At 40.3% G+C, this 23,308-nt stretch overlaps 1 protein-coding gene across 4 annotated transcripts in view; it reads right to left on the reverse strand.

Annotated features, from left to right (window-relative positions):
• Positions 1-23,308, reverse strand: part of MED13L (mediator complex subunit 13L) — a 313,145-nt gene that overhangs the window by 136,568 nt on the left and 153,269 nt on the right. For all 4 annotated transcript variants that reach the window (XM_036993616.2, XM_036993615.2, XM_036993617.2 and 1 more), the window contains one exon: positions 20,212-20,296. In XM_036993616.2, coding sequence (XP_036849511.1) covers positions 20,212-20,296 — 85 coding nt within the window. The remainder of the gene's footprint in view (positions 1-20,211; positions 20,297-23,308) is intronic.

The raw sequence follows: 23,308 nt of genomic DNA on the forward strand, positions 1-23,308 counted from the left end.
AAAAAAAACTCAGCAACTAGGACTATAAATTTTTACACCCTTCAGTCTCCTAAGGCTCAACAAGGGCTGGTCCACAAGACAAACTTCTCTCACTTTCTCTCTCCCTTTCTCTTTCTCTCTGTCACTCACACACATATATACATACACACTGTACACACAGAGAGACAGGGATATAGATACACAGGGATCCTCTAAGACTAGGCAGTACAAAAAGTTATTTCCACTTGGTACATTAAGTTACAGGAGGAAATGAGAAAAGAGGGGGTGTGTTCTACTACCTGACTGATATGTGGGACTACACTAAAGTACTAATAAACCCTTGGTTCTCAATCATTTTTGGTTCATGATTCTATACTTTTTTTTTTAATTTAAGGGAAGCTATTAATAAACTCTTTCTCCTGAAAATACATGGAAGAACAAAACACTGCATACAATTCCAGAGGGATGATGAACTCTCTGAACCAGATCCTTGGATAACAACTTCCATACTAAATACTACCATGAATCACTACCAACCATGCTTTGGCCTGGAATCCCTCTCTTATTCCACTCTATCTGTTCCTCCTCTAATTTAAATCTGTTCATCTTTCCTGCCCTACATGAGCCTGCACAGCACTCTAACAATTACAAATCAACACTTTCACTGCTGAGTTATAATGATTCAGTTCTATGGCTCAAAACTATGAGCAATCTAAGGGCAGACACATTATCAGTATTATTTACTGGCAACATTCAACAAATATTTACACATCTATTATGTAATATGCTTTATGTTCTGCTCCATACTAGTAGGTGCTCAGAAAGTATCTGAGAAATGAATGGTATACACCAAGTAGTGTTTTCCTATTCACAATATGATAATATTGTTGTTCTTATTTGTAGCCACTCATCATGGGCACCTCCATACAGATTTGAATTTTCTTGCATGTATGCATGTGCTCCTGCTAGTGAGACTCAATGTCTGAAGGGGAAAAAACCTACATATTTCACTTCTTTATAGCCCATCACCTCTCCAGCCTAAAACCACAGGAGACACTCATCAACTAGGGAATCACAGAGATGCTAAAAAAGGTTTAGAAACACTAGCACTACTGGCCATATGCTTTAATTATACTTGAAGAACAGAATTAAGCAAATATTTTAAGAGATAATTCTAAGGTATAAAAACTAAAGAACAGATGTACCTAACAGACATCTACAGAACTCTATACCCAAAAGCAGCAGAACACACATTCTTCTCAAGTGCACATGGAACATTTTTTCAGAATAGATAGACCACATACTAGGCCACAAAAAGAGCCTCAGTAAATTCAAAAAGATTGAAATTCCACCAACCAACTTCTCAGATCACAAAGGTATAAAACTAGAAATAAACTGTACAAAGAAAACAAAAAAGCTCACAAACACATGGAGACATAACAACATGCTCCTAAATAATCAATGGATCAATGACCAGATTAAAACAGAGATCAAACAATATATGGAGACAAATGAAAACAACAGCACAATGCCCCAACCTCTGTAGGACGCAGCAAAGGCAGTTCTAAGAGGGAAGTATATAGCAATCCAGGCCTATTTAAAGGAGGACCAAATGAATATTCTAAATTTACAATTATTGAAACTGGAAAAAGAATAAATGAGGCCCAAAGTCAGAAGGAGGGACATAATAAAGATCAGAGAAGAAATAAATAAAATTGAGAGGAATAAAACAACAGAAAAAATTAATAAAACCAAGATCTGGTTCTTTGAGAAAATAAACAAAATAGATAAACCCCTAGCGAGACTTACTAAGAAAAAAAGAGAATCTACACACATAAACAGAATCAGAAATGAGAAAGGAAAAATCACATCAGACACCACAGAAATACAAAGATTAGAGAAAACTGTGAAAATCTGTATGCTAACAAACTGGATAACCTAGAAGAAATGGACAACTTTCTAGAAAAATACAACTTTCCAAGAAGACTAACCCAGGAAAAAACAGAAAATCTAAACAGAACAATTACCAGCAATGAAACAGAATCAGTAATCAAAAAACTATCCAAGAACAAAACCGCCAGACCAGATGGATTCACCACTGAATTTTATCATACATTTAGAGAAGTCATAATACCCATTCTCCTTAAAGTTTTCCAAAAAATAGAAGTAGAGGGAATACTCCCAAACTCATTCTATGAAGCCAGCATCACTCTAATACCAAAACCAGGTAAAAACACCACAAAAAAAGAAACTACAGACCAATATACCTGATAAACATAGATAAAAAATACTCAACAAAATATTAGCAAACCAAATTCAAAAATACATAAAGAGGGATCATACACCATGATCAAGTGGGATTGATCTCAGGGATGCAAGGATAGTACAACATTCAAAAATCCATCAACATCATCCACCACATCAACAAAAAGAAGAACAAAAACCGCATCATCATCTCCATAGATGCTGAAAAACCATTAAACAAAATTCAACATCCGTTCATGATAAAAACTCTCAACAAGATGGGTATAGAGGGCAAGTACCTCAACATAATAAAGGTCATATATGACAAACCCACAGTGAACATCATACCTAACAGTGAGAAGCTGAAAGTTTTTCCTTTAAGATCAGGAACAAAACAAGGATGCACACTCTACCTGCTTTTATTCAACACAGTACTTAGAGGTCCTAGCCACGGCAATCAGACAACACAAAGAAATAAAAGGCATCCACATTGGTAAGAAAGAAGTTAAATTGTCACTCTCTGCAGATGACATGATATTGTACATAAAAACCCTAAAGAATCCACTCCAAAACCACTAGAACTAATATCTGAATTCAGCAAAGTTGCAGGATACAAAATTAATACACAGAAATCCGTTGCATTCCTATACACTAATGATGAACTAGCAGAAAGAGAAATCAGGAAAACAATTCAATTCACAATTGCATCAAAAAGAATAAAATACCTAGAAATAAATCTAACCAAGGAAGTGAAAGACCTATACCCTGAAAACTGTAAGACACTCTTAAGAGAAATTAAAGGGGACACAAATAAATGGAAACTCATTCCATGTTCTCAGGTAGGAAGAATTAATATTGTCAAAATGGCCATTCTGCCTAAAGCAATCTACAGATTCAATGCAATCCCTATCAAAATACTAACAGCATTCTTCAACAAACTGGAACAAACAGTTCTAAAATTCATATGGAACCACAAAACACCCTGAATAGCCAAAGCAATCCTGAGAAGGAAGAATAAAGCAGGGGAGATCTTGCTTCCCAACTTCAAGCTCTACTGCAAAGCCACAGTAATCAAGACAATTTGGTACTGGTACAAGAATAGACCCACACACTAGCAGAACAGAATAAAGAGTCCAGATATTAACCCAAGCACATATGGTTAATTAATATACGATAAAGGAGCCATGGATTACAATGGGGAAAACACAGCCTTTTCAACAGCTGGTATTGGCAAAACTGGACAACTACATGTAAGAGAATGAAACTGGATTACTGTCTAATTCCATACACAAAAGTAAACTCGAAACAGATCAAAGACCTGAATGTAAGTCATGAAACCATAAAACTCTTAAAAGAAAACATAGGCAAAACTCTCTTGAATATAAACATGAACAACTTCTTCATGAACATATCTCCACAGGCAAGGGTAACAAAAGGAAAAATGAACAAGAGGGACCATATCAAACCAAAAAGCTTCTGTACAGCAGAGGACACCATCAGCAGAACAAAAAGGTATCCTACAGTATGGGAGAATATATTCATAAATGACATATCCGATAAGAGGTTAACATCCAAAATATACAAAGAGCTCATGCACCTCAACAAACAAAAAGCAAATAATTCAACTAAAAAATGGGTGGAGGATATGGACAGACAATTCTCCAAAGAAGAAATTCAGACAGCCAACAGGCACATGAAAAGATGTTCCACATCGCTAATCATCAGAGAAATGCAAATTAAAACGACAATGAGCTATCACCTCACACCAGTTAGGTTGGCCAACATCCAAAAGTCAAACAACAAAAAATGTTGGTGAGGATGTAGAGAAAGGGGAACCCTCCTACACTGCTGGTGGGAATGTAAATTAGTTCAACCATTGTGGAAAGCAGTATGGAAGTTCCTCAAAATGCTCAAAATAGAAATACCATTCGACCCAGGAATTCCACTCCTAGGAATTTACCCTAAGAATGCAGCACTCCAGTTTAAAAATGACAGATGCACCCCTATGTTTATCGCTGCACTATTTACAATAGCCAAGCTATGGAAGCAACCTAAATGTTCATCAGTAGATGAATGGATAAAGAAGATGTGGTACATATACACAATGGAATATTACCCACCCACAAGAAAAAAACAGATCCTACTATTTGCAACAACATGGATGGAGCTAGAGGGTATTATGCTCAGTGAAATAAGCCAGGCGGAGAAAGACAAGTACCAAATGATTTCACTCATATGTGGAGTATAAGAACAAAGAAAAACTGAAGAATTAAAACAGCAGCAGAATCACAGAACCCAAGAATGGACTAACAGTTACCAAAGGGAAAGGGACTGGGGAGGATGGGTGGGAAGGGAGGGATATGGGCGGGGAAAAAGAAAGGGGGCATTACAATTAGCATGTATAATGTGGGGGGGGGGGAATGGGGAGGGCTGTGCAACACAGAGAAGACAAGTAGTGATTTTATAGCATCTAGCATCTTACTACACTGATGGACACTGACTGTGAAGGGGTATGTGGGGGGACTTGGTGAAGGGGGGTGCCTAATAAACATAATGGTTTTCATGTAATTGTAGATTAATGATACCAAAATAAAAAATAAATAGAAAAACACAACCAGAAGTTAATTGCAATTTATTTTTACAATAGTTGATACATGAAAAGGATCTGTTTTTGAAGAATGCCATGAATAAAGGTATCTGCCCACCTCCAAAAAAAAAGAAGTGGTACATATACACAATGGAATATTATTCAGCCGTAAGAAGAAAACAAATCCTCCCATTTGCAACAACATGGATGGAGCTAGAGGATATTATGCTCAGTGAAATAAGCCAGTCAGAGAAAGACAAGTATCAAATGATTTCACTCATCTGTGGAGTATAAGAACAAAGCAAAAACTGAAGGAACAAAACAGTAGCAGACTCACAGAACCCAAGAATGGACTAACAGTTACAAAAGGGAAAGGGACTGGAAAATATGGGTGGGAAGGGAGGGATAAGGGAAAAAAAGAGTATTACTCAAAGGAAAGGAGTGACACACAGCAGCAATTCACCGGAGAGTTCCGCTTTATCAGGGAAAGGTGCTGGGTTATATAGGAAGGGGCATGAATTGATTGAGGTGTCACTTCTACGGGGCTGTTGGCTGTTGGCTAGGTGCTGGGATTGGGAGGGGGGCGAGAGGTGATTGGGCTTCAGGTGGTGCCGGCGGGAACTGAGGACCCCGAAGAGAAGCCAGAAGTTTGCCATCTTACTGGTGGGGGCCCTTCATTCCCCCCTTTCTCCTCTATGGGGTTGTGGATGTTGCTTTCTCTCTGGCTGCTTCCTGCTGAACAGGGGTGGAGAAGGGAGTGAGGGCTTGAGGATTGGGAGGAAAGGGTTGATAGGACTCCCCACAGTAAGGATGAGTAGATGTGGACTTCTTCAGGTTTGGAAATCAATGAAGGTTCCCTATAACCATAGGTTGAGGACCTGTTGATTCCAATGGTGCCAAGAGGATATGGGTGTCAGGAGCCAGGCGTCTGCAGCCATTGTTTCCAGGAACAGTTTCCATGGAGAGAGGGGTCCATCTCAGCATGTGGTGAGGAGGTCACGTGAGGGTGAGGGATCTTCTGTGGCCAGAAGCTGGTAGTTCCTCAGTAAAAGCTGGTTGAAAACTTGATTAGAGATTTTTCCAACTTGGGATTTGATGAACTTTATTATACAGGGTAAGAAGAGACAGGCGAGAAGAATGACTATTATGGGGCCTGCAATGGGCCAGACCCAGGTAAGGAGGGGGTTTGTTAGTATTGAAGAGAATGGGTTGGAATTGGAAGCAGAGTGGAGACTGGAGGCAAGGTCGATGAGTTTGGTAATGTCAGTTTCTACAATGCCGGATTCGTTGATGTAGTAGCAGCACTCTTCCTGGAGGAAGACGCAGGTGCCGCCCTTCTCGGCTGTAAGCAGATCTAGGGCCCACCGGTTTTTGAAGGGTGACTTTAGCTAGCGAAGTGACCTGTCTTTGGAGAGAGGCTAGGGAATCGGCAGTGGATGTCAGGGCTCCCTCAAGTTTGGCGTCGAGATCTCTAACTGCCCATAGAGAGTGACCCAAGGCTCCTCCCGAAAACCCTGTTCCAATGGCTGAGGTGATCTAAGAGATACCGACCATGATGGGAAGGAAAGCAGCTCTTTTTGTGCGTGAGGGCAAGGGAGGTTGGAGCTCAAGAAATTCTGCCATGCTGTCAAGTGTAAGCTGTGGGATTAGGGTGACGAGAATGCAGGGTGTATCAGAGTTGAGAGGCAGTGAGTTGAAAAGACTGCCATTACACTAAAAGAAGTGTCCCAGTTGTGTGAAAGTCTTAGAGCCGGAGGTAGGGGTGTAGATAGAGAGGCAGTGAAGTGCGCTGGAGGGGGGTGGAGTTGGGCCTACACAGTGGTGGATGGTGAGATTATCTGCGTATTCTGGTTCCCATAGGGGTATGTCTGCCAGGGGGCAGAGGGGTTGTCTTTCTGCATGGAAGGAGTAGTTGGAAATATTAAGGGGCACGGCGGCCAGCAGTGGGCGCTGTAGTGATGCACACACGAAACAATTCGCTGTGTTAAGGGTGTGGTTGAGAAAGATGGTGGTGTCCTGCATGAGCTGTAATGAAGAGTAGGAGAAATGGGAAGAGGGGCGGGGATAAGAAGATGAAGAGGCGCCGTCAAGAGTTTGGATAATGACTTTTTCGGAATGTCTGCTATCTGATGCAACTTGAGAGATCTGGGAATGAGAGGGAACATACTTTCGAGAGATATGAAGGGTACCGTGGGGGGTCGAGGACCCCCCGTAGTAAACTGAGGCTGTGACTCTGGCAGCCCATCGAGAGTCCCAGGTATCTGGGATTGATAAGAAGAATGAGCCGTTGGGATATTTCATGAAACGGTTGGAGGAGTAATACTGTGGGTACTGGAAGTTACCCATGTAGTGAATGGTGCAACACCAGTAGGGACATCTCCTGTAGGTGTCTGGCCATCACCTGCAATAGACTTGTTTTTGGTCATAGAGGAAGCAGAGGCAGGGAGAATAAGGGTAGCTGCTAGTGAACACTTCGGTGGAGGGAGGAAAGTGGAGGTATAAAGGCTCAGAGCAGCTTTTCAGAGGGCAGTCTGGTGTGGCAATGGGGGCAGTCTTTTGTTTGATGCTGTGTGTAAGTCTGTCTGACTTTGAATCGCCATACAAAGGAGGCTGGGGTGGCGGGGAAGATAATAGGAATGAGGAAAAAAAGCGAGAGAGCAGTAAAGGAGGAAAAAGTCATGATTCGGGTATGGATGGCAAAGGGGGTGAACAGGATTTTGGAGGAAAGAGGACAGTAAGGTCAGGAGTCTGGAGGGAGGGAGAGTCTGTAAACTTTTGTAGGTTAAGAGATCTTTTAGGTGATGTGGGGACAGAATGGTAAGGGGCGCCCTGAATGTCAGTTTATGAGCTTCCTTCTGCAAGAGCTGTCCAGCGGCTAATGCTCGTAGGCAGGGGGCCCATCCCCGAACTGTGGGGTCTAATTGCTTGGAGAGATAAGCTACTGGGGCAAAGGATGGGCTATAATATTGGCTTAGGACTCCTAGAGCTTGACTGGATCTCTCATGAATGTATAATGAGAAGGGCTTCGACAAATTAGGAAGATGGAGAGCTGGGGCTTCCACAAGGGCTTGACAGAGCTTAATGAAGGAGTGTCGGGGTGAGGAGGATAATGGTTTTTTAGGGGGGCTCTTGCTGAGGTCGTATAGGGGTCTTGCCAACAGGGAGCAGGGAGAAGTTAGGGATCTATGCTCTAAAATATCTAGCCAGGCCTAGAAAGGAAAGGATTTCTGTCTTGGTTTTGGGAATGGGCAGGTCAGAGAGGAGCCATTTTCTGTCTAAGGTAATGGACTTTCTTTGTTGAGATAGAAGGAATCTGAGGTAAGTGACAGGAGGGGAAGAGATTTGAGCTTTGACGGGGGATACTCGGTAACTTCTGGAAGCTAGAAGGTTAAGAAGGGAGGCAGTGTCAAGTTGAGACTGTTCCCACGAGGGACTGCAGAGTAGAAGATTGTCCATGTATTATAATAAGGTGGACTTGGAGTGATCATGATGAAACTGTTTGAGGTCCTGAGCTAGGACCTGTCTAAAAATATGGGGACTATCTCGAAAGCTTTGTGGCAAAACTGTCCAAGTGAGTTGTTCAGAATGTCTTGTGTATGGGTCCATCCAGGTGAAGATGAAAAAAATCTTGGGGGCAGGGGTCTAGAGGAATAGAAAAATGGGTCCTTGAGATCTAGGACTGAGAAGTGGGATGCTGAGGCAGGGATCTGCGATAAAAGGCTGTATGGATTTGGAACTAAGGGATGGATAGGGACAACGGCTATGTCGATGAGGCGAAGGTCTTGGACAAGGCGGAAAGATCCGTTGGTTTTTTTTAACAGCTAATATGGGGGTATTAAATGGGGAGTGAGTGGGTCTGAGGTAATTTTTGTTTAAGAGATCTTGAATGATGGGTTGGAGGCCTATGAAGGCTGACGTGGTTAGGGGGTATTGGGCCTGACAGATATACTGAGAGGGGTCATGAAATTTGATAGAGGCAGGGGGACATAGGGCCACGGAGGGGCTTGTAATGTCCCAAACTTTGGGATTTACAGGGTGTATGAGGGCAGAACCGGAGCTTTCATTGGGTAGAGGGGGGTTGTCAGCTATGAGGGCCATCAGAAAGGGAGTACTGGGGGCTGTGGGAGTGGATATAGTTATGGAAACGTGGAGAAGGGAAAGGATGTCCCGTTCTAGTAAAGGGATGGGACACTGGGGCATAACTAGGAAGGAGTGGGAGAAAGGTATGGGATTGTCTAGGATTGTGCATAAAGGGGGGGGGGGGGGGTTTAATGGGAAAATCTGTTTACTTCCTACCCTGACTATAGGAGTAATGGCTGGCGTGGTAGGGCCCCGGTATTCTCGCAAGACTGAGAAGGTGGCTCCTGTATCTAGGAGGAAGGAGATGGGGCGACCGTCTACTGTTAAAGTAACTCTGGGCTCCTGTTTGGTGATGGAAGTGGTCGGGTGAGAAGCTCCCGGGCCCCGTCAATCTTCTGCCAGCCCCACTACGGCGGGCTTAGGATGGGGGTTATTCGTCCAGCCTCCCCTTCGGGTGGTTGGGCAATCAGACCCCCAGTGGCCTTTTTGGTCGCATCTGGGGTATGGGGTGGTAGGAGATCTGGGGGAGAGGCACGCCCTTGACCAATGTCCCTCTTTTCCACACTTGAAACAAGCTCCTGGGGGGGGCTTGTTTGTAGAGGGGCGCCCAGGTTGTGGTTTTATCAGCCGGGCCAACATTTGGAAATTGGCCTGATCAGCCTTTTGTTTACAGCATTCTTTCTCCTTCTCCCGGTTATGGAAGACTTTAAAGGCCACTGTTAGGATCTCAGTCTGTGGGGTAGCAGGGCCCTGTTCTAACTTTTTGAGTTTAGCTTTAATGTCGGGGTAGCTTTGAGCTAGGAAGTATGTCATAAGGACATGTCTTCCTTCAGGTGTTTCTGGGTCCAGGCTGGTATACTGTAATAGGGCTTGAGTGAGTCTGTCTAAGAACTCGGAGGGGGTTTCGTCTCTCTTTCGAATTATGTCTTGGAGTTTTTGAAAATTGACTACTTTAGGAGCTGCCTTTTTCAGACCTGCTATTAAGCAGGAGGCAAAAATATCTCGAGAGTGGAGACCTACGGCGGTGTTATAATCCCAGTGTGGGTCTTGTTTGGGGACAGCAGTGGGGCTAGGGGGATAGGTGGGGTCAGTCCTGTGGGTTTTGGTAGCGTGCGTTTGGGCGAAGTCCCAAACTCGTCTACGCTCTTCAGGGAGGAGAGTATTGGCTAGGAGCATGAAAATGTCATGATGTGTGAGGCTGTAAGACTGCAGGGTCCATTGAAACTCCCTGACGTATGTCGTGGGATCAGTGGAAAAGGAACCTAGGCGTTTCTCTAGTTGGGCTAAATCTCCTAAGGAGAAAGGGACGTGAATGCGCATGATGCCTTTGGATACTGCTACCTCCCGGAGGGGGGCAATAATTTTGGGAGGCCCTCGGGACCGAGTCTGAGGGGGACTGAAGGGTTCTGGCTCAGTCTGTGGGGGAGTGACGCGGTCTAGCCGCGCCTGGTCAAGCAGGTCCTGAAGTGCGGAAGGGGGACAAAGAAAATAAAGACAGATAGAATCAGACCCACGTGTCGCCAGCTAGCAGCCCAGCTGCTTGCCTCTGCCGCTCTAGTTGGGCTTAACTCATGACTCTGAGACTCTGAGGTTAAGAGTCCCAAGCTCTACTAACTGAGCTACAGCAGGGCTCCAGTTAGTTGCTTATGGAATGCGTAAACAGAATGTTCTTTGTTCTCCATTCCTGCCACATCAGCAAGTGGGGGAAGGGCATAGCTAGAAGCAGGGGCGGTGTTTCTACACATCTTCAAGGTCTCCCTATTTTCAGAGTGAGGAGTCTTGGCTCGTCTTCGAGGACAAGATATGTTTTTGCGGACAGGTAACTTCCAAGGACTGCACCGGTTGTTCTCTAGCTTGTGCTTTCCCATGCTGCGTTCAGACATGGGGGAAGGTGCTTTCCTATTCTCCTTACAAACATGTGAGAAGACAAAGGCGGTCCCTAATAGGGGAGAAACAGGTGATGAGGGCAAAGATGGAGGAGGCCCCTGAGACCTAGTTAAAGGGGGGGCTGAAAGGCTCAAGCTTAGTCTGCGGGGGATGAAGGTGGAGGAGGTAAAATGGGGGAGGAGATGGTGGGGGAGGAAGGGAGGAGGGCTGTTGTAGGAGAAGAAGGGGAAGGGAGTGAACGGGAGGCTTCTGCGGGGGCGGCGGCTTGCAGGCTAGGAGAACTTGGGAGGGGGCGGGGGGAGGAGGCGGCGGAAAGCTTCGATATAGGGAATCTCCTTCCATTTTTTCAGGCGCTGGGAGTAGTTAAAAAGATCGCGAGTGATGTTAGGATCAAGAGTTCCCCCTGCGGGCCATTGGTTGTTATTGTCTAGGGGGTATGTTGGCCAATCTTGGGAGCAATATTTACGGAGAAGTTTCGGTTTTATATCAGGCGTCAGGGAGAGGGTAGCCAGATGCTTAAGCAGGCATTCAAGAGGTGAACTTTCAGGGAGGGATGAGGAGGCTCCCATGGCTAAAGGACAGAGAAGGAGACAAACAGGGGAAGATGAACGGAGATCCTCGGACTGGAAGCAGACCGCAAGGAGACAAAGGGCGTCCCCGATGATCCTTGGTGGTCTGCGGAAACTCGTATACGAGTCGGAATTTCTTAGGAAGTGTGGGTCGTCACCCAGACTTCCCTAAGAAGGCAGAGTGCCGGAGTCCCAAGGTACCTAGCGCTATGAGTTTTCGGCAGACAGAACAGATTTCGGCGGACGGAGCAGAAGGAGGAAGGGGGGCGGGGGAAGGGAGTGTTCTCATCCCAAAGGAGTCACCTCGTTTATGGCTGTTGGAGGGGGGGCCTGAGAGTCTGCTGCAGCTGTGAAGGCCTGAGGCGGGGATTTATGGCTGTCAGAGGAGGGGCCTGAGGGTCCGCTGCAGCCCTGAAGGCCTGAGGCGGGGATTTATGGCTGTCGGAGGAGGGGCCTGAGGGTCCGCCGCAGCCGTGAAGGCCTGAGGCGGGGAGAGTTCCCTCTTCGTCACTGAGCATCAGGGCCTTGCCGGACAATCACGGTCAATGGCACTGCGATAGCTCGGAGAAGAGTGGCCCACCCCGGGGAAATTTTGCTTAAAAAGTTTCAGCACTGATGGAAGGGACAGTGAATGCGTTTATGACTGTTGGAGGAGGGGCCTGAGGGTCCGCTGCAGCCGTAAAGGCTTGAGGCGGGGATTTATGGCTGTCGGAGGAGGGGCCTGAGGGTCCGCCGCAGCCGTGAAGGCCTGAGGCGGGGAGAGTTCCCTCCTCATCCCCGAGCGTCAGGGCCTTGCCGGACGATCACGGTCAATGGTACTGCAATAGCTTGGGGAAGAGTGGCCCACTCCGGGGGGAAAACTTACCTAAAGGCCAGAGAGGAGTGGTGAGTGTGATGAGCCAGCGCCGGAAAAAGAGGACGAGGGCAAGCTGCTGCTGGTGTTGGGGGGAAGACGGGGCCCAGTTGGGGTGTCCCGTCTCCCGGGTTTCGGCACCAATGAAAGGAAAGGAGCGACACACAGCAGCAATTCACCGGAGAGTTCCGCTTTATTAGGGAAAGGTGCTGGGTTATATAGGAAGGGGCGTGAATTGATTTAGGTGTCACTTCTACAGGGCTGTTGGCTGTTGGCTAGGTGCTGGGATTGGGAGGAGGGCGAGAGGTGATTGGGCTTCAGGTGGTGCCGGCGGGAACTGAGGACCCCCCCCCCCCCCGAAAAGAAGCCGGAAGTTTGCCATTTTACTGGTGGGGGCCCTTCAATTATGATTAGCACACATAATGTAGGGTGGGGGCACGGGGAAGGCAGTATAGCACAAAGAAGACAAGTAGTGATTCTATAGCATCTTACTACACTGATGGACAGTTATTTTAATGGGGTATGTGGTGCGGACTTGGTAGTGGGGGGAGAATCCAGTAACCACAATATTCCTCATGTAAGTGTATATTAATGATACCAAAATTAAAAAGAAAATAAAAACTAAAGAATATCAGAAATGTAATTTCTTCTTTTTTATATTCTACCAACCTTTATCAGTTTTGAGGGGCGGAATTCAAATTTAATTTGACAAATAAATGAACCTAGACACACTTCATCTGCCAAAAATTGTTTCAAATCAACATCAACGAATAAATAGTGTTAAAAAGTGTCAGTTAACCCCAGCTGTTGACTCAATAACCCCAATCATTATAATTGACATTTTCAAAGTTGCCTCACTTTTAAGATAGAACATAATTCTCTAAAGTAGTATAATACTTATCTTGTAAAATCACAGTGTGATTCCAGCAATATTCTTCAAGTAACAGTTCTAGGAAAGTATTATCTCTTTAGAAATAACTAGCCCCTACTATCTCCCAAAACTTGGTCTTAAGAAAAAAAGGCTGTGGCTGCTGAAAAATGAAAATGAAATCAAGTTGTGTGTGTGCGTACACATAATGTTTCTGTGCCATGCCATATGGCTCTAAATAATTAACTGCAAGAACAAGTTGACTCCAAAGCTGGCAAACCCCAATCTCTAATCCCCATGCCATGTGCAGACCTTGTTGTCAGATTTCAAGTGCCATAGCAGCAGCCATAGCCACACTTAGCAAGCCACTCCCTAGACAGGACAGTTGGGAGGTTTAGAAGGCAGCCACCACTGGCGGCTCTGGCTGCTTCTGTGCCCCTGCAATTATGCAAATGGGACAGTTTTCATGGGTTAAAAAGTCCAAGATATTGAGTGCACCTCTCCCACACCCTGAACCACACTGCACCTTAGTGTTATCAGCTAGTTACAGAGCTGCTCAAATAGACCAAATTTGAGTAGCTTCACAACAAAGCATCCTCAGCAGCACCTCAGACTCTGCCTCTGATGCATTTACCACTCCAGTCTGTAGCAAACACACATGCAAAACAGTCTCCTTCACAGGGACTGCAGAGCTCCCAGTGCCCAACCAAACAAAAGATACCTATATAATTTAGGAGCTCAAGAAACCTTTTTCAAATGAGCCTTTCTATCTTCCTGACTCGGTTCCTACTGTGCCATAGTAGATGCTGTCTCCTCTAATCAAGCAAACCCTATTATTTCTATCTCTCCAGAATCTATGTAAGGTTAAGCTCTTTTGTAGGCCTAATTTCATCTGAAATATCCATTCTAATGCAATTCCAAAGAATCATCTCTCTCCTCTAGTTTCAAACTTTTAGTGCCTAATCCCATTCTCCAACCACAAAAAAAAATTTTAATTAAAAAAAATTTAAAGTCTTAATCCTTTCCCTGTCATAAAAATATTAAATAAATAGATAAACTGATCAGTCTTAGGGTGAACATGTTCTCTTTAGACATTTACAATTAAAGATGTACTTTCACTCACTAATGTCTATGTTCATAGTGTCTCTTCCTTTAAACTGTATGTCCCTTACATCTACAGACACATTTGCATATTCCTTTAGAGAACTGCACACTGCTGCAATTCAGTAAAATGGCGACTTATTGATTACTCATCTCCTGCTCCTGTTATCACAGTACACCCAAGGACTCTGAATGTTGCAAAGTTATATAACCATTTCTTCAACTAGGGTTGTACCTATAAGCATGTACTAGTGAATGTATTTATTATTTCAAAATCCTTGAACCACCACATCCAAGGACATTGCTCATTTGATCTCTGATGATCACCCCTGTTCGATCACAATACCACAGGGTATTGAAAGCTAGTAATGTATAAATATAATGTTATTATCATAATTATAATTCCAATATTCTCCATGTTATTTTTACTGTGCTTTCCCAAATGACTATCTTCACTCCAAACACCAACTCTTGGCAAGCCAAGAAGCTCTGGGCCAAAAGCAATTTTGCAGCTGTGTTATAAACTATCATGGGGTAAATATGCTGACAATCCGTTAGAAAAGCAGCACCAGTGCACTACTCTGAAGAGCCATAATGTTTACAAATGTCAAATACCCACAGATTAAAGTCTCCCCAAGTAAGTATGGACAGGATAGGGTCTAACAGCTTCAAAAGACCCATGAAATCTTCTATTGTGTGCAAAGCAATGATTTGCATTCTAGAGGAGAAAAAAAATAACTTTCCATCAAAATTCAGCTTACATGTTTTATTAGAAAACCTTAAGAAAATTAAAATCATACTACCATGTATAATGCCAATTTGTCAGCACTATGCCAGACATCGTAAGTATTTCTACAAGGCTACAAAAGCAAGATTTTCATAAGCCCCATATGTGGTGCAAATCACTGAGGCAGTATTAAATCCTCTGGGTGATATGAGCTGCATACATTTCCTGGCTTTTCACAACCTGAATTATTGGAAAGAGAGAGACAGAGAAGGAGAAGGGGTCAGAAGGAAGAGTCAACTTAAATTAGCTGAAATTCTGTATAAGTAAAAACTAAATTAATGGTATTTTACAATTCCAGGTATTTTGCTTAAAAAAGGGGGAAAATTATTAAGAAAATAGGAAGCAAACTTACTTTCCCAGAAGAGATAAAAAATAAGTATAACTGCACAATCTAAAACTATAAAACTTAGAAGGCCTAAACACTCTCAGATGACAGTCAAGTTCTGACTAAGAAACCACAAGTAAAGAAAATACTAAAAGAAGACAATATGGCTCAAAGTTTTTAAAAGATGTGTGTTTTAATAATATAACCACAATCTGTTTGGAGGATAGATTATTAGAAGGGAGAAGTCCTCAGTTAAGAGGTATGGTAGACTGTATCTTTTTCCCAAAAATGTGTTCTCTCTCCCTGTCCCACTGATACCAAGATTGGCCTTGTGACTTTGGTACCTCCCACTGATGGATAATACTTTCTCATCCATTTAACTTTCAGCTTGATGGTAAATGTCTTGGCCAATGAAATGTGAGCAGAAAAGGCATACATCACTTCTGAACGGGGGCTTCAAGAAGCTATTATATGTTTTGCCACTGCTCTTTGCCCTGTAAGAGGAGCCCCGCAAGTCTTTGACAGGGGCTGCCCCATCAGCATGACTCCTGCCTAGAGAGAAGAGGAAATAAGCAATGCTGCAGCAAATGGCTCACAGTGGGCAAGCAGCATGGAATAAGCATTAGCTGTTCTAACACAGTAAGATCTTTCAGGTCTTTTGTTACTGTGGCATAACTGAGCCTAACCTGATTGATGAAGAGCCACTGCAACACTTCATGAAATACTTATGTTGTCTTAACGTAGGCCAGTATCAATCTAAATGAAGACAGTGAAACTAACTAGAAAGATATCTAGAAGGCTGGAGGATGGGGGAAGGGAAGAAACAACATTTTATGATAGGGACCATAAACAAGAAAAATAGTAACTCAGGGGGATAAAGATATTGAACAGGTCACCAAATGAAATAAGGATTAGATGAATTATATATGACCTCTAAGAAATAAATTTAAGATAAAGAAATGCAAGTAACACAGAGACAGATTGCTGCTCAACACAAGAAAAGACTTTCTAACAATGAGTACTCTCCGAAAATGAAACAAATTCCTTTGGGAAGCTGTGCTCACATAACCAGAAGTATCCAAGGAAAGGATTGATGACCACATAAAAATGATATTATAGAACGGGATTCCAGCATTAGCTGGGTAAACAGACTGGAATTTAAATTGTCCAACTGAAAATAGTAGCATTAATACTTATATTAGCTAATATTGACAGCAGTTAACCATTTACTGAGCTCTTATAATGAGAAAGGTATCGTGCTGAGCAAAACTATCTTTCACCATATTAAAAGGAAAGAACAGGGACTCAGGAAGCTTAAGTCACTCACCCAAGTCATATGGTTATTTAATTGACATAGATGAGACCCAAAATATCTCCTGTCTCTGAAGGCAGTGAAGCAACAGACATCTAGAAATGTAAAGACATTTAAAATTATAGCCAGATATGTTAACTTCTGACACCTTAATGGAATATGCTCTTGAATAAGCAACAGTAAGGTTTTTTATAATGGACAGATGACACTGGCTAGATGTATATAACAGATATTAATAAATGAAAGATAAAATATTTGAAGTCATATTACTTAGAATTTAAAATATTCTACAAAACATCAATATAGTATTACCTGAGTCCCAATCAATAGCAACAAGAAATGAAATTGTCTTATTCTGTGTGAAGTTTACAATGTTACCTTAATTTGTATAGTAAAATTATTTTTAATAAATGACTGCAGGGACGACTCATTCTGTACACATTATCAACCACCACCTTTTGGAAAGAAAACTGATTTATATGATGCCTGTTTAGTAATAAGAGCTTCCCAACGTAGTTTGTGGAATTCCCTTTTAACTGAACAAATCTGTGTGCTTAATAAAAAGCAGAAATAATAAATCACTTGTACAAGCTCTGTTAATATGTAAACTAAGAAAAAAAATGGTTCAGGATGCACAGGCACCATTCAAGTAATACATTTCCTTGAAGACCTGTTTCAATAACCTCAGTTCTGGCTTTCCTGCTAGAAACCCAAGACATCCGCATTGGGAAACTAATTCAATCTCATATGAATAGAAATGGAAAGGCTTAACAGAAAATTGTCAGGTGTAAGACAGTAAACTGTATTTAAATAAACTTATGTTGTAAATAGATAAGCAAGTTATAGCAAATGGCTCAGGCTATGGTAAGAAGAGTATGGCCAGCATGTTGACAGTGAATAAAAAGAGCTAAAAACAACCATTTAAAATGCTTCCCCCCTGTCTTATGAGTAGGCTAATTTTCATTCACAGAACAGGTACTTAAAATTTGATGAAAAGAAAATGTTATTTTAAAGGACAAAATAATTATTACATTTTTTTCAAAAAAATCTCAACTCGTCCATTCTGGTTGTAGAAAGGGAGCTTCATAGCTTCATTATTAATTATTTTCTAAAAGAAAAAGTGTTTCCTTTCAAAATAAACTCCTATAGGAAGCTTCAAATCAAAGTGTGCAAAATAATAAATTTATGGGGAAACGAATTAATAATTATCAAACTTTAATAACAGGTCAAATATGCAACAGACGACATACATATCATTTAACAAAAACTCAAGGTGCACAGTGTCCTATACTAAAATAAAGGCAGTTAACTAAGGCTTCGAAAATGACCAAGGAAACAAACCCTGAAATTAGACCAAGGTCTAAACCCAAAGTTCTTTAGAACTATCCCAAGCTTTATTGCACAGCAGACTGCATACATCACAAATAACTTTCATATCAAATAACAATTCACCTTGACCTAGACTTCAGTTTTTATCACAAATTCTGAATTCATGAGCATAAAATAAATGAATTATCTGCATTTCTCTTCTCTCCCAGTTCTTCTGCACTTCTAATTTTCTCCCAACAAAGAAACATGCTACCATTTAAAACACACAAGACTGAAAAGAATACAATTCAACCACAAATTCAATTAACAGTTTTTCTGAAAATAAACATTAGAAAACACAGTGAGCTACAATTTTTATAAATAATATACTTTGTTCCATGTAGATTAAAAGTTTTACATAAAAAGGATTGTGTTTAATGGATATAACAGCTTTTAGCACAGGATTATGCAAACAGTAAATTTTCCACACTTCTCCTCAAGAGACTTTGTATATACTTGTGTATTGTTTTGTTTTGCAGTGGGAAACAGAATTACCAAATATTTGGAATATTTAAGAGTTCTCAACTCTCAAAATCAATGCTTCTAAAATATACTGCCTTAGTAACATATGGCATCTAGGTCTACTCCAAATCACAGAGATAGAAACTAAAGTTCAGAATAAAAAAATAAACAAATACGGTGAGAAATTTATTTCTGTGACTGAAATTACAATTTATCAACGGCAGCTTAAGAATCCTAAGCGGGAACATATTAATGATATTACTGCCGCTTAACAGCTTGGAGATCAAACTTAATGGTACTAAAATGTCCTGTCATCTTTGATTACGTAGAAGTACTGTAAGACTCAGGAAGAGAAGTGAAAAAACTTTTTTCCATAGAAATTCTTAATTTACCCATTCCTTCTCATCTATTTCTCCCCTCTGGAGCCTGATATACTGGTATGCCATACAGTAAGGAGGCACTCAAGCAATGATAAATAAGGACAGGTCAAACACCACAGGCACCGTCATGAAGGGGCTTCCCACGACCAAATTGTGAAGAACTTCAGCATCAAAATAAACGATGACAGTAATGAATTATAATCCACTGAGTAAGACAGAAACACATTTTTCCAATTTACATAGATATAAAGATTAAGAGGGAGAGATACATACATACATACAAACATAGGAGAAAATGAAAAGATCTTCCTTAAACCCGAATGTCACCTAATGAAAGTAGAAGGATTGGTAGCATTTGAAAATCAATACTGCAGCTGTAACAACTGATTTAGACAAGGACCAACAATAAAGGCTAAACAAGTGAGTCAAAATTTACTAACAAACAGGATAATTACACAACCTCATTGCATCTGGCCACAAATTACATATTAATTACAAAGACAGAATTAACAAGGATCACAGTTAACTTACTAATTTACAGTGGAGAAAACTAACAGAACACCACCTCAAGTGATCAGCAATGTTAATTATCATTAATAATGGGCCTCCTGCTATGACACACTGAGAAGGACACATTACTTCTATGTTATTCCTGCTCAAGAGTATAACCTGAATCTTATCGTGAGGGAATTACCTCAAATTGAGAGACATTATCTATATAAAACATATAGTCTGACCCATTCAAAATGTCAATAACAGAAAGAAAAAGAAAGGCTAAGGAACTCTTCTAGAATTAAGAAGACTAAAATGTATGATCATGGATTGGGTCCCAGGGCAGGGGAGCTAAACTATAAAGGACATACTTGGGATAACTGAAAACATCTAGTTGAACTACAGATTAGATACTGGCATTTTATCAATGTTAAATTTCCCAATTTTCATAATTGTACTGTGCTTATATGAAAGGATATCCTTATCTTTAGGAAATGTGCACCTAAATACTTCAGGATTAAAAAAAAAACAATCTCAAGTGTACAAATGACTCTCAAGTGGTTCAGGGAATAAATTTAAAAAACATATGAATGCACTGAAAGGGTGAGAAGGTGAATGATCACACAAATTATAAAGCAAACTGGGCAAAATAAAAACTATTAGTAAATCTAAGTAAAAGGATATATGGAATTCTTGGTGCTATTTTTTAAACTTCTCTAAATTTGAAATCATATCAATATAAAAAGAAACAAGATTTAGATAATTTTACCCTTAAAACTGTATGTGAAAAAATAAAATAAAAATAAAAAAATAAAAAACTGTATGTAAAAGCATTCTGAGAGTTACAGCAAGCCCTTTGAGTTTCCAGCATCACACTTGGGTGTCTCAGAACCACTGTATGCTGTTCCTTCTCTTACCTTTCTAATAGATTGTGGATCGCTTTGAACAACAGTGTCCGACATTCATAGGAAAGGCCATTTTCCCAGAGTCCTTCTTCCACAACTGAAAAAAAAAAAAAACAATGAACTAGTAAGTACAGCATCCAAATAAAAATCAAAGTGACTTTTAAAACATTTTTTTAAAGTAAAATTAATGAGTTAAATTATCCCACACTGAAAGAGAGAAAGAAGTTAAATGCTTGCCCATGCACAGAAGAAATAAAGTCTTTGAAATAGACATGGAACAATTCCCCACCCATAAAGTTCTTTCCAACCTGCTTCTTCAAACTTGGAAATTATTCAAAATTCTCACATTCATCTTTCTACTAACTGTATCCAAAGACTAATTTGTTAAAGTCCTATTTAAAAGTAATAAATATGTCCCAAATTAATACCCAGGTTATCATATGTATTTTCAGAGGTAAAATCAACAGCGACAAATATCCAAAAATGCCAGTTGCCCAAATTCCTTTTTAAGTTTTGAAGGCAGTACTGGAAAGGATTTAAAGGACATGATTTTAGGCAGAATGTCGGGAAATTAAATTTTAATGTAAGTTCAAATTTATTTCCTCAACTTATAATTCCATTAATGTTTGACATTTTGGGAAACATCATTATATGCCTGTGAAGTATGTTACAACATTGAGCCACAGCTAATTCTACCATCAAAAGAATCTAACTGACTGACAATACCCCATGCATTCCTAACATTCTTTTCATATATAAGAAGATATAAAACTTGTACAGAGATAGCTAATTTCCTTTTAAATTGTATTAGTTCAGTTCAGTATGGCAAAATCACTGAAAGGAGGGGAACATTTGCGGAAGAAAATTTCCTCTCCCTTTTACTTTGACAAAAGCACTCACCAGAGAAAACTATGACAGAGAATTAGAACGCATGTTAAATCTATTAATACTTTTTTAATTCTTTTACCACACCAACAGACATCCCAAAAGCATCGTCATATTCTCCAATCAGGTGGAATTCAAGAAATTGTATTTATATTCATCAGTTTTATTTGTAGGACTGTTTTTTTTGGTAGGACTTTTTTATATGATAAAACTAGGTAATTTTTTTTCTTGATATGTCATATATAACTTTTCACTTTCCTGTATGGCTAATCATGATTTGCCAAATTTTTCCAAAGCAACCTGTCAGAAATATTTTATGTTCTTTTTAACTAGAAGATAGAAAGAAAGCACAGCAAACAGACTAACATCCCTGCTATCAATGGATTGTCTCTGTTCAAGACAAAACATTCAAAAGTTTTTTATTTCTACAGTCCTCTGAAAGTGTCATGAATCTCTGTTTTCATACATTTATTTATCTTCTGGGTAGAGCTTTTCCTGGGTGAGAAAAAAAGTTATATTCAATTAAAGGAACATCCCATATTAATATGCTTTTCTTTCCTAATATGTTTCACTGACTCTAAGACACCATCAATTTTAAGATGCAACATTATTTTATGTATCACTGGGAGTGGAGGAGTGGGAGGAAGCTGCCAATTAAACTGTAACATGGCCTTTATCACTCAGGATTGTTAATTTGCAGTTGCTTAAACAGCTCCTTTAGATTTATTCACACATTTTTTAAATACTATTACATGCATAAAACAGATGAGATAAGCAAAAATAATAAGTTAAAAATTCCTAAAACTTCGTAAACATTCAAAGTTTAGCTCTTCTGAATCACTCTTCAACTCAGTCTCTGGTGTCAGTGTTTTTCTACACAACAATTCCTAAACCAAATTATCAATATTGTGTCATTTGCTTCAACCACCTTTTATTATTTATTTATTTTTGTTTCTCCTTATATACTTTAAGCAAATACCACTCCTCTGGACTTCCATATACATCAGAATCTAAACAAGGTCTATCAATTGCCTCTCAAATTGTATCTCATAAATCTCCTTAATCTGCAACAGTTCACTTTTTTCCAAACATGCATTAGCTTACTCAAGAAACCAGGTTAGTTGTCTCTCAGAATACCTCACGTTCTCGTCTAATTGCTTCCTCATGACATCATTTTTTTAAATATTGGTGACTTTGACCTTAACAGAAGATGTCAAAGGAAAATTCTCAGACAACAATAGTTGTGAGAAGTAAGTACTTCTTCCTCAACTGGTTCTGAAACACTTAGCAAACTGAAATGTTGAAGGGTTATAGCTGTCCAGTCATGCAATATCGAATACTAAACAAATTTAAGTATGCAGACAATGCCCACTACATACAATTTTAAGATACCATTAATGATTTTATCATGATTTCAACAATTTTCAAATATTCTTAGAACTTATTTTTTCTTTGAAAAGAAAATCTTAAAAAGAGCAATTACAAGAACCCCTCAACTAGCATCATACTTCATGTTAAAACACTGAATGTTTTCCCCTAACATCAAGAACAAGAAAAGACTGTCTATTCTCATTCCTCCTATTTCAATTACAGTAAAGGTCTCAGCCAATACAATAAGGCAAGAAAAAGAAATACTAGGCATACTAACAGGAAAAGAAGAAATAAAACTGTTTCTATTAAAACTGTTTCTATTCACAGACAACGTAACCATTAGAAAATCCTAAAAAAAAAAAAACCAACCAATAAAAGTTCCTAGAACTAAAACTGAGTGTAGCTAGATCACAGTATACTAGGCCAACAGACCAAAAAACAATCATATTTCTATTTTCTACAATGAATAATTATTTTCTACAATGAATAATTATAAAGTGAGCTTTTTAAAAGTGCCATTTGCAACAGTATCAAAACCATGAAATCCTTGGATGTGAATCTTACAAGTTATGTTCAAGATCTAAAAGCAGAAAACTATAGTACTAATGAAGGTAAACAAGAGACATAAATTAGTGTAGAAGTATGTTTTGATCATGGATGAGAAAATCATTATTGTTAAGATATCAGTTCTTCCTAAACAGATCTATAGAGTCAACAGATGGGGGACAAGCAGCTACAAATCACATACCTGACAAGGACTTGCATTCACAATGGGCTCTTCGTTAAAAATTAAAATAAAATAAATAAAAAACACACACTCAGAACTCAACACTAAGAAAAAAACCCGATTTTA

Source organism: Manis javanica, chromosome 15 (assembly GCF_040802235.1).
Source record: "Manis javanica isolate MJ-LG chromosome 15, MJ_LKY, whole genome shotgun sequence".
Classification (NCBI taxonomy): Eukaryota; Metazoa; Chordata; class Mammalia; order Pholidota; family Manidae; genus Manis; species Manis javanica.